The sequence below is a fragment of the Solanum dulcamara genome, chromosome 9 (assembly GCF_947179165.1).
Source record: "Solanum dulcamara chromosome 9, daSolDulc1.2, whole genome shotgun sequence".
Classification (NCBI taxonomy): domain Eukaryota; kingdom Viridiplantae; phylum Streptophyta; class Magnoliopsida; order Solanales; family Solanaceae; genus Solanum; species Solanum dulcamara.
The window spans coordinates 65,995,164-66,006,791 of record NC_077245.1 but is presented as its reverse complement, the minus strand read 5'-3'; the positions used below and the strand labels follow the sequence as shown (position 1 = coordinate 66,006,791).

General features: G+C 35.2%; 1 protein-coding gene across 1 annotated transcript; it reads left to right on the top strand.

Annotated features, from left to right (window-relative positions):
• Nucleotides 1-994: 994 nt before the first annotated feature.
• On the top strand, nt 995-9,890 carry LOC129902846 (protein RETICULATA-RELATED 4, chloroplastic). The gene is made up of 9 exons (XM_055978270.1): nt 995-1,545; nt 1,653-1,864; nt 4,261-4,329; nt 5,787-5,921; nt 6,023-6,076; nt 6,177-6,221; nt 8,404-8,543; nt 9,177-9,302; nt 9,401-9,890. The coding sequence occupies exons 1-9, from the start codon at nt 1,176-1,178 to the stop codon at nt 9,477-9,479; spliced, it is 1,230 nt and encodes a 409-aa protein (XP_055834245.1). The 5' UTR covers nt 995-1,175; the 3' UTR covers nt 9,480-9,890.
• Nucleotides 9,891-11,628: the final 1,738 nt, after the last annotated feature.

Sequence of the window (11,628 nt, the reverse complement as noted above, 5' to 3'; positions counted from 1 at the left end):
TTGCAAGATATGTCTTTTAAAAAAATTATCTACCCTGAAGCACAAGTTCATTACTATCTGATTAGCAAGACAATTTTTTTTAGAAAACTTTATCAGGGGCATAAGTTTAGTAGGCATAACTTGTGCCATTGGGCATAAGTTTAGTAGACATAGTTTCTTACGTCGAAAATTTCCATCTAAATATCGAAACACATTCTAGATGATTTTTAATCATTCTAATGGTCAAAAGATTTAATTCTTAAATTCAAAAGGACATGTAAGGGTACACAAACATGAAACAAACTTGTAGGGGTTGGACGTGTAACAATATCTTTTCTTTGTGATTATTCATCCTTGAATGAAGGTCAAATCATGAGTGTACAAATGATACACTGTAATTTATTGAACTATTTAGTTAATTTCTCTTTAAAATTGAACATTGTTAAGTATAAAAAACATATTAATTTTTATTTTGAATCCCTAAGACAACGCCTATTTTGAGCCAAAAAAATATTTCTTAAATTTATGTCTAATCCACATGAATTAGATCAAAGGAAATATTAATAATGGCTTAACTTTAAACAACAGCCGTAAAAATGGCTCCTTGGTGCACTTAGCCCTAAAAAAATATATCTAATTCGAATGAGCGAAAAACCAAATTAAATCGTATAGCATAATTCGCAATATGCCAAAAAAAAGGAATCATTCTTATTTTTTCAAATGCAAATTTGAATATTTTCAATGAAGAGTTATACACTATACCAAATCACAATTAAATTCTTAAAAAAACCATTTGATAACTCATTAAAATGATACATATATTAATAATATATATATCGTTTAATATGTAGATTAGTTATACATAATTTTAGTCATTCATTTATTACTTATTCTACCTTCTATACTCGTAAAATAATGCATAGATGAAACAAAACCTCCTAATAACTATCAAACGTATGATATTACTTACTTATAGAGAATTTAATAGGTTGCTTAATTCATTTTCAAATCAGTATTAAAAGAAGCCAAAGTTGGTAAACATGGTTTGGGGTGCGCGTGGGATTTCTCCATCAGCAAAACCTACACACACACATTACGCACATCTCCCTTCAGTTCTGCAACAATTGTACTGAACGTTCATTCAAACACCTTCCTCAGTCAGAAAACAAATATATACATACAGAAGGCAAGCAAATATGCCAATCGCCATCGCCGCCGTGAACTTCCACCCGGTGACGACACGATATGGCGGCAAACTCGCCTTACAACCATCTCCGTCCTTCCGCACCTCCGTTTCTATTTCTAATAACGCTAACGCAGCGCGTGTTGCTTCTCTCTCGCTCTCCATGAATTCCAGCCCTAATTTCACCTCCAACCGCCGCACATTTCTAATGTTATCGTTCGCCGCTGCTGGAGGTGGTGGAGACAGTGATGATAATTTTAGCGGCGGAAACGGAGGCGGTAAAGGAGGAGGTGGTGGTGGTGGTGGTAGTGATGGTGGTAATGAGGAGAGTGGCGATCAGAAAAATAACAAAAAGGAGGCTTTGATGGCGTTGACGGAGGCAGGTAGACATATAATAATTTCTACTTCATATTGACTTAAAATCCTGAATACATCTTCTGTACAGTATGATCTGCATTTACTGATCTAAAATTCTGGATTATCTTTGCAGGTAGGACGTTGGAGAGTTTGCCGAAGGACTTGAAGGCGGCGATAGAGGATGGGAGAATACCTGGATCCATAGTATTGAGGTATTTTGAGCTAGAGAAATCTCCATTAATGGCATGGTTGCTTCGTTTTGGAGGGTTTAAAGAGCGGCTTTTGGCAGATGATCTCTTCCTTGCTAAGGTTGGGATGGAGTGCGGCGTCGGTATTTTCACTAAGGTTGGGACTCAAACTGTAGCTTTTCTAAAAATTTGCATTTTTAGCACTTATAATTGATGGAAATTATCAGTTTACACCCTAAAGTTCAATGCTTTCTTTGTCTCATTTGCCCCTTGATTTTTAAAGGTTTTTGCCATCTTCCTGTACTTATGTAGTCATTCTGAAATGGTAAAAATTGTAATTTTACTACAGTTAATGAGTATCTCTCTTTCATTATCAAAAGGTGAAGTAATCTAAGTCATTTAACTTTAGAAATTGGTCAAAATTGATTTTAATTATGTTAGGATGAAGTAACTTGATTGTCCTTTTTGACGCATTTATAGTATCTTCCTGGATGGGTGGGAGGCATATTATTTTGGAGCGATGGAGAAATCCAAGCCTAGAATATGTAATATGGAAGAACTAGAGACTTTTGCTGGAAAATTAAGAGTTCGGCAAGAGGGTAGAGATATAGGCAGTAAAAGTGAAATTTTGGGAGGATAGTTGGCATGTGGCTATTATCTGTCTGCCGAAGTGTTGGGGTAGATCAACAAACCATCACTAAGAGATTATCAGTAGATGAGCTTATAATAAGTAGGTTATGGAATCATCTGTTCATACAATGGGACGCCGACTCATCATAAATGAATAGCATGTGCGATTCATCGAGCTCAAATTCTGTGTGTATTTGCACTATATAACTTTTAGGATGCATTCATCTGGAAGCACACTTGGGTTATAAGAAAAAGTGCAGTACTTGGAAGACTTTTTTCTCCCTTTTAAATAGGCTTTTTTCTTTCATTGTTTTGTGTTAAAATGGTCGGACCTTTTGCTGGTATTTTAATATTAAGACTTTAGTTAAACCGTGTGTGGGATGAGTGCAGGTGAAATTCTACTCATATTGAAGACTCAAGAATTTTTTGGGTTAGTGACAATATAGAATAAGCTAACAGTGTAGGAGATCAAGATGATTGAATGTTGAGAGTGCTTTGTTCTATTATCGTGCAACCTCTAAAAAATAATTGAACCAGGGGAAGTCTATTTATCTTTTCAATGTGGCTTCTTTAAATAATCATCGAACCTTTTAGTTTCTAGATTATTTCTGAGAATCCTTTGAAATCCTTAAAGTACACTCTGGTCATGCTGATAATAAGAATATTTAATGTTTTTCTTTAGCTATAATAGAATATTGGGTTTTCTAACTTTTATTTTATGTATGTTATGCTTGGTGAAATATCTATTTTTTTTGGTAAACAATGCATTCTATTCAACCAAAAATGTCCAATTCAAAACAAGTAGATGCTAACCATCTACACTCCTATCAATTACATAAAGCCTATACACGCTGCTGCTAGATAACACGGGAAACAATCTAACATAGTGATTAAAAAGACCATACAACAGCTTCTCTAATTACAGGGCCTAAGGGTATGAATATAAAGCAAGTAAAGGTCTTTGCCAGCTGGAGATGCTTCTGTCTCTATATGCAGCACAATTTCCTTGCATAATCTGTCTGCTGAAGATGCTCCCCCTTGAAATCTGATCACATTCACCAAAACTGGATTTACCTGAGTGAGATCAACCGCTTTACAGGAGAAAGGAATACATTGAACAGGAAATTATATTCGTATAGACCTAACTGATAAAGTTTCCTGTGAGACTAGTCAGGGAAGCATTCAGAGCAACTATGAGAAACTTGTTTCTTATGGTGAATAATTTTTAAGTCCCATAAATGACTCTTTTTCTTGTGCAAGCATGCAATTGTTTCATCTTTGCTTTAGGAAGTGCAAAATGCAAAGTCATTTCTCTAGATTATGTTTTTTGTACTGTTAGAAGGCAATCCTCATAGGCCAAATCCTCTTTCCTTCTTGGTCGCTTACCGAACTCCAACTACTATATTTCTTCTTTGGATTCATGCCCCATTCCACACATGTATAATTTACCAACCTTTATTCCTCACATATTACATTCCTTTTGGGACCAATCTACTTATTAGTCGCTATTACTATGGTTTGTAACATTACCATGAATCCATACCTATCCATCTTTATATCTGTGGATGTATGGATCGATAAGAACTCGAGTCAACAATGTTATAATTTTAAATCATGTTATATAGGGAAAAGTGATTGCAAATGTTCCAACCACCGAATTACCAGGGACTCTTTCCTAAAAATCTGAAAGGTGGCATGATAGTCTGTTCTGCCTGTTCTTCACAAACAAAAGAAAATACTAGCATTGTGCTACTCATTGTTGGAGATATTTTTCATGTGTCTCCTATGTCTATTTATGTATGAAATTTGAGATTATTTCTCTGTGCTTTTAATTGGTGACTCATTTTTCACCTGCTCACTGTTTCTTTGATACTGTTAAAATAGTACGGATATTTATCTGCTACTTTATCTGCTTTGTTCCAGACTGCTGCTGAGTATGAGCGCCGCAGGGAAAACTTTTTTAATGAGCTGGAAATTGTTGTCGCCGACGTGGTACGTTGCTCTTCTGATAAGATACTATTGTTCTATCTATGTGTCTGTCTTTGTTGATGATTCTCTACTAGATGACATTTATCCTTGGTCAATGAGAAACTCAAATTTTAAATGGAAAATCATTGATGATTCCCTCCAAGGTGTTGTTTATCCTAAGTGAACGAGATTTTCACGGATAATCATCACCAATTCTCTCAAAGGTATTGTTAATCCTTGGTAAATTAGACGGTTTGTTTTTAAGATTACTTGCTTATCCAGAAATGTGTATCATCTTGTCCATAAATGTACATCTGAAGATGGTTAACTTCCTCAATGCGGTTGAGTTGCATGATATCCATTCCCTTCTGTGCAACTTTTGTTTTTAGGTAGAACAACAACTACTCCTCATTCCCAAACAAGTCTGGGTCGGATATATATTTCATATCATCATCATACTAAATAAGATATAAGTGAAAAATAAGTTACACGTGCGCGTGCACACACTCACATACAAAACCGGCATGTATTAGTTATAATAATAAAATTGAAAGTTCTCTAACAAGTCTAAAACCTATCCTCAACTAGTAGATATCACCTATTTGGATCTTTTTCTTGCATTGTGCCCTATCTTAAGCTACGTTTGCATTGATACCAAGGATATTAGGTCTTTCGAGACAATATCCTTCCCTATAATGTTCTGTCCCTTCTAGCACCTTCATTTATCTTAGTTTTGCACCTACGACCGATGCACATCGGTAGGTTGATGTAAAACATGTCCAAACCATCTCAAGCGACCTTTTCACATTTTATCCTCAATGCATGTTATTTGCACCTTCCGACATTTGGTCATTTTTAATCTTATCTAATTTGGTATGACCGCACATCCATTTTGGCATCCACATCTTTGCGACACACATCTTTGAGGATATGTTGGACTTTAGCGGGCTGACATTCATTACCATATAACATTACCAGTATGTTCTATAGAACTTGTCTTTTAGTTTGGTAGACATCCTTCTATCACATAACACTCTGGTAGTACTCCATTTCAACCGTCCGATTTCATTTCAATTGTCCGGTTTTAATCCTACTAGTAACATCTTCATCTATCATTCCATTCTCTTGAAACACCGAGCCTAGATAGCAATTTTTCTTTTGCAATTTGCACCACAATCCGTCTAGTTTCACCTCAACTTCTCTCTTCTCAAGATGATTAAACCTGCAATGCATGTATTCAGTCTCACTTCTACTTATCTAAAAATCCTTACTCTCTAAAGTGCTTCTCCATAGTTCAAGCTTTAAACACCTTTGCTAGTTTCTTCAATTAACAAAATATCATCGACAAATAGCATACACCAGGGATTGCTTCTTGTATTGTGTTGGTTAGCTCGTCCATAACTAGGGTAATCAAGTATGGACCAAACATTGCACTCGGTCACACAGTTCTATCATTGATATTTTGTGTTTGTTCTGCTTAGGTGATGGCCGTAATAGCAGATTTCATGCTCGTCTATCTTCCTGCTCCTACTGTTTCTCTCCGACCGCGAATGGCTGCTGTTAGTGCTGGACGAATTGCCAAGTTCTTTTACAACTGCCCGGATAATGCCTTTCAGGTCACTAATGTTTATCATGCCAAATTTTATTCGGTTCATAAACACTTGGTTGTACATTAAGAAAGGCTAAAGGATAAAATCTGACTCCCTATTATATGCAGATGGCCCTGCCTGGAACATCATACTCATTGTTGCAAAGAATAGGTGCAATTGCGGTATGTAATTCTTCTGTCTTCATGCCTCATTCTTGGGTGCTAAAAAACTTCAAAAATGAATTATTGACTGAATATCTGAATTTGTTGTATCAATTTATAGCGCAATGGGACTAAACTTTTCGCTGTTGGAACTGCCTCTTCCCTGGTAATATTCACCTTTTCATTTTTCATTCTAGCTGTGTTTGTTACTAAGAGCCTGTTTGGATTGACTTATTTTAAGTACTTTTTAGTTAAAATAACTTTAAGAACTTTGGAGTGTTTGGATAAATTAAGAAAGTGCTTACAAGCACTTGATTTTAAGCTAAAATGATAAAAATAAGTCAAAAGTCATAAGTTAGGATTTCTAACTTATGACTTTTGGCTTATAATAGGCCGAAAAAGTATTGGAGAGAGACAATTAGACAAGATATGGCGCTATTCCATATCACCGAGGACATGATCTTAGATCGAAAGGAGTGGAGGTCGTGGATTAAGGTAGAAGGCTAGTAGGGATAGAATGTCTTGCCGTGTGTTGGTTTTGGGGTGGTCGTAGGTCTAGGCGTGCCTTTATAGTTGTGTTGTTATTGCCTTTATAGTTGTGTTGTTATTGCCTTTATAGTTGTGTTGTTCTTGTCTTGCAAAATTTGTATCACTTTTCATTTTTTTGCCATTATGCTATATATATTGTTTTTCTCTCTTACTTGGGACTGTGACTCTTGAGCCTAGAGTCTTTCGGAAACAATCTCTCTATCTCCATGAGGTAGTAGTAAGGTCTGCGTACATCCGACCCTCCTCAGACCCCACTTGTGGGATTTCACTGGTTGTTGTTGTTGACTTTTGGCTTATAAGTAAAGCTAAAAGCCAATCCAACCAAACAGGTTCTAATACTTGTTTGTGTGTTGCCTTTATCCTTATATGTTCCAAGTAAACCCATTCTTGGTGTTGATTGTTTTTCTGTTGAAGAATACCCTATCATCATTCATTTGGTGAAGTTTTTGTTGAGGTTTCCTTGTTAAAAATTAAAAGTGTTTGGTGAGGTTTATCATTTTTTGAAATGGCTAGTGATTTTATTGCTCCAGCACTAAGGATGTGCTGTAGCTTTACACATCGAGCAAAATATATCACATCTCTAGTCTTCTGTAGTCTTAAGCTGTTAAGCATAAATCCGTGAAGATTTACAATGTTGAGGAAGAGCTTCTATAGTTGGTCAGTTATAGGACACTGTAGAAAGAGGTGGCTAACACTTCCAGTTTTCTCACCACATAAGTAGCATTTGCCACACAGCAAAATCTCCCGTGGCAGGTCAATCTTTACCAAAGTACGAAATAGAATAAAATAATCTTCCTTTCTGACACTTCATTATTCATGTACCACATCCTCCAGAGATCCAACACCCTTTGGCCCTTCCCTGGTTACAAAAGTTTGTGAAAAAAGAACACAAGGATGTATTATGTTTTGTTCTCCTAAAATTAATTGCTTTATTGTTGTCCAACGCCTCGACTTTTGGTTGACCATCTCTTCATGCCCTTAAAATACCTACATTTTTGTACCTACTCTTAGGATGTACTGATTTCTTATTGGACTGGAAGACACTGGGTTTTTCCTGTATGGCTAGTGAATAGAGACTATAAGATTTCACCGAAGTCCAATTGAGCCATCCTACGAAGCTTAAAGTAATCTAAATTTAGAAAGACCATATTTTACACAGCCAATTGCACCATTAAACTCAGCTTAATAATTGACGAATACTTGAAATACAATGGAGTTTTATTTTGAGCTGGTTTTCCCAAGGAAAAATTGCTCTGTGAAATTGTTAAAATTTAAGGGAAGCGGAAACTTTGCTCATTTATGCAAAAGTGTAAAAGGCAACACTATTTGGCAGAGTTTGGGTAAAGCCACCGAATGGCTGGAAATTTTGAAGAGTGTACGCACTCGGTTATATAGCATGCGATCTGGGTTCCATTCCTTATGCTGAGGTTAGTTGTTCTGCTCAAATGGATCTCACTGCAGCCTGGTTTTAGAACTTTTGTCCTAAGGTAATCACATCAATCCAAGATTATTTTGGAAGTTTTTGGAAGGGAAATGAGCTTTTTTGGGGAACTTGAATCACCTACTGTCCCGTGATTATTGTCTTTGGCATGACCTCTTTCATTAATATGCAAAAGAGAGTCATGGCTTCTATATCTGTAATTTTTTTAACTTCATGCTGAACAACAAATATCACTATTCTTTTCTTTGCTTGCTTTTTGTTGAATAGTGTTTTCTTTTTCATGGACAAAATTCTTTCACAAGGAAACAATAGAGGTCCCAGTGGGTGTACCTAAATGAATTAATTTATTTATCACCAGGTTGGTACATTGGTGACAAATGCAGTACTAAATGCTAAGAAGGCTGTTGATAAGTCTGCTGCTGAAGAAGTGGAGAATTTGCCTGTTGTATCAACCAGTGTAGCTTATGGTGTTTATATGGCAGTTTCCAGCAACCTTCGGTGAGTGTAATTGGATGAGTATATACATGTGTTTCCACGATTCTGTGAGATCTTCATCGTTTATGATCAGTCCCCTCATATTATATTTTTTCATGTCCTGAGAAGCAAAGTAGAAGCTTTACCTCAGTCAAGCATATCTATCCACATTGTTAAATATTATTTTTCCAAAAGAGATTCCTCCAAGATAAAGCATATTAGTCCAAAAGAGATTCCTCCAAGATAAGAATCTGCCTGAAAAGAATTTGTCACTGGTCACAATATTGTAAAGTATCATGCAAAGTACCCGTTTACTTTCTTAACTTCGTATCTAGAGAAATATATTTCTTTTCCATCTAAAAGTGCAGTATGACTTTTCTGATGTTATCTTGTGTGCAAAGAGTATTGCTCATAGTTTCAATGAATACAGATTGGTTATCTCAGTTTACTTTTTCTTTTGGGGACTTAAGGGTCTAGATATGGCTGCATAATGTGAGAACAGTCTTAATATGGGTGATATTCATATGTCATATGTAGTTAGAGAGATATATGCTGCAATGTTATCTGTATGAAAATACCAGTATAGATGCTTAGACATTAAAATAAGTACCCTTCCTCTCAGCAAGTAAATTTATGAGCACATTTCTTCTTTCTCAGATATCAAGTGGTAGCTGGTGTAATTGAACAACGGATTTTGGAGCCCATGCTACACAAACACAAGTTGATGTTGAGTGCAATGTGCTTTGCTGTGCGAACAGGCAACACATTCTTGGGTTCACTATTGTAAGATCCTTGACTTCTTTCACAAAATCTGTCCTTCAATTTGCCTGATTTATTCAACTGATTAATCACATAACAAAATCTGGAAAATTGATTTACAGGTGGGTTGATTATGCTCGTTTGATCGGAATTCAAAAGGCTAATGACGAAGCTCCTACTCAAAAGGCTCATGAGGCATAGGTGCATTGGCTTAGTTTTGAATTTCAGAAAATCAAATGTCTGCTTGTTCGACCATTTGAACATTACACGGAGATAGGATAGCGGGAAATAATATGCTTTACTAGAGGTTATAGACCTAGCATCTTCTTAGGCCTCTCAAGTATTTATATGCGTGTTGGTGTTTGAAGATCTTATGATGTTCTTTTTTTGGTTGAGATACTTTTAGCCAAGTTTTCGCTTTAAATTTTTTCATTTTTGGTACTTCTTTAAGTACCAACTATGGGAATTACGAAGATATTTGTAAATCGAATGCATCTTTTTCGCGCTTGGAATTGTTGATATGCATTCATGATTCATGAAAATGAAGAGACTTTGGTTGTGTTTGGTATGGAAGAGGATATTTTCCTCCATACTAAACACATCCTTATTGAAGATCAAGCTCAGTATGATTTATATTAGCATTCATAGTTGCTTTTGATGGGTTTGTTTTCCAATTCTAATAGTTTGAGTCTGTTTAATTAATCGTACTGGCGTGGGGTGATTTTACCAGAATGACCTTGGTCTTGAACCTTTGTCCTAACTTATCCAGTGGCAAAACTTCAAGTCCCACAAGTTTTGCCCCATGACAAGACTTTTGACTTTTGGCCGCGAAGGTTTCCCGTGCGGCAAACAGGGGGCAAACAGGGGTCAAAAGTTCAAGACAATTTATTTTGAAGGTCATTGGATGTAATTTCCTATTGTGTGGTTTGCTTTCGATATTACATTACAATCTTTGTTTGCATTTTTGTTCTACTATTTGTGGAAAACTGAAAGTAGATGTGTCAAATGGACGGTTTAATATAGATTGATTTAATAAATAAGTTGTCCAAAAGTTTTTTGTGCTAAAATGTGGATCATAATTAATTTGTTCAATTTTTACTAAGTTTTGATTGTTTTTATAATTTTTTTTTAGTATTTAATTAAATTATTTTTTTATTATGGCTATATATAACATCAAATTATTATTTATTTTTCTGAACTTTTTCTTGACAAGATTTCTCATGGTCAATTTGATCTACATATCAATTGACTTTTGATAAGCTGAAATGAGTTGAGCTAATAAATGATTGGGTCAACAATTCACTCAAATTTAAACTGATTGGATTAGTTATATTTTTATGGGCTAATTTTGTGGAGATCCATTTGTCTATCCATACATGGCACCCAATAATAGAGATCACAGATGATTTGAAGGAATTTCAACTCCTAACCATACTCTTAAAGCCAAATGTTTAGTTAGGTTAGATACCATCTAGATTGTTGACTCTTCTATCCATACTTAACAATATATCGGTCAGTAGGGCTGTACAGGGCAAACCGATAAACTGAACCAAATCGGAAAAAAAACTCGAGTAGTGATTTGATTTGTCTTGGTTTGGTGTTTGGAAAAAATCCCCGACCATTATAGGGTTGGTTTAGTTTTAACTAAAAAAAGTCAAACCGAACTCAAACCGACCCGATTATAGATATACTACTTTTAAATTATGTTATACATAAAAATATTTATTAAAATGTAATTTATAAATATTTTTTTAAAATTTTTCATAATTTTTGTTTTCTTTCTTACATTTAGATTTGGACTTGAGAAGCCCATCTAAATAATATACAAAAAAAGCCCACCTTATAAAGTTATATTATAAAGTTAAAACTTCAAACAGTGTTCTGCCTCCATCTTATATGATGATATTTTGTACTAGAACTCTTTTTAAGAAGCACTGCTCTGTGTTTTTTATTAGATACTATGAAAAATCCGAGAAACCCGAAAAAACCCGAAACCCCCCAAAAAATCCGAAAAACCTGAGAAAAATTGATATCGAAAAACCCGACTTTTATTGGTTTGGTTTATAGATTTAATAACCCGACACAAATGGTTTGATTTGATTTGTAAAAAATCCGAACCAACCCGGTCCATGTACACTCCTACCGGTCAGGATGATTGAGAAAGATTCTAGCAATTTAAATCGCTCACATCCCAATAATAGTTATTTAGTTCAATCGAGCTTGTTGAATTTATCTAATGTATATCTAAAGTATAGCGACTGTGAATTCTTTTAAAATAATTTTATTTTTTGTTGAGCAGATATTGTGACATAAGAAAATACAGTATATACTACAAGATAAAATATTAAAC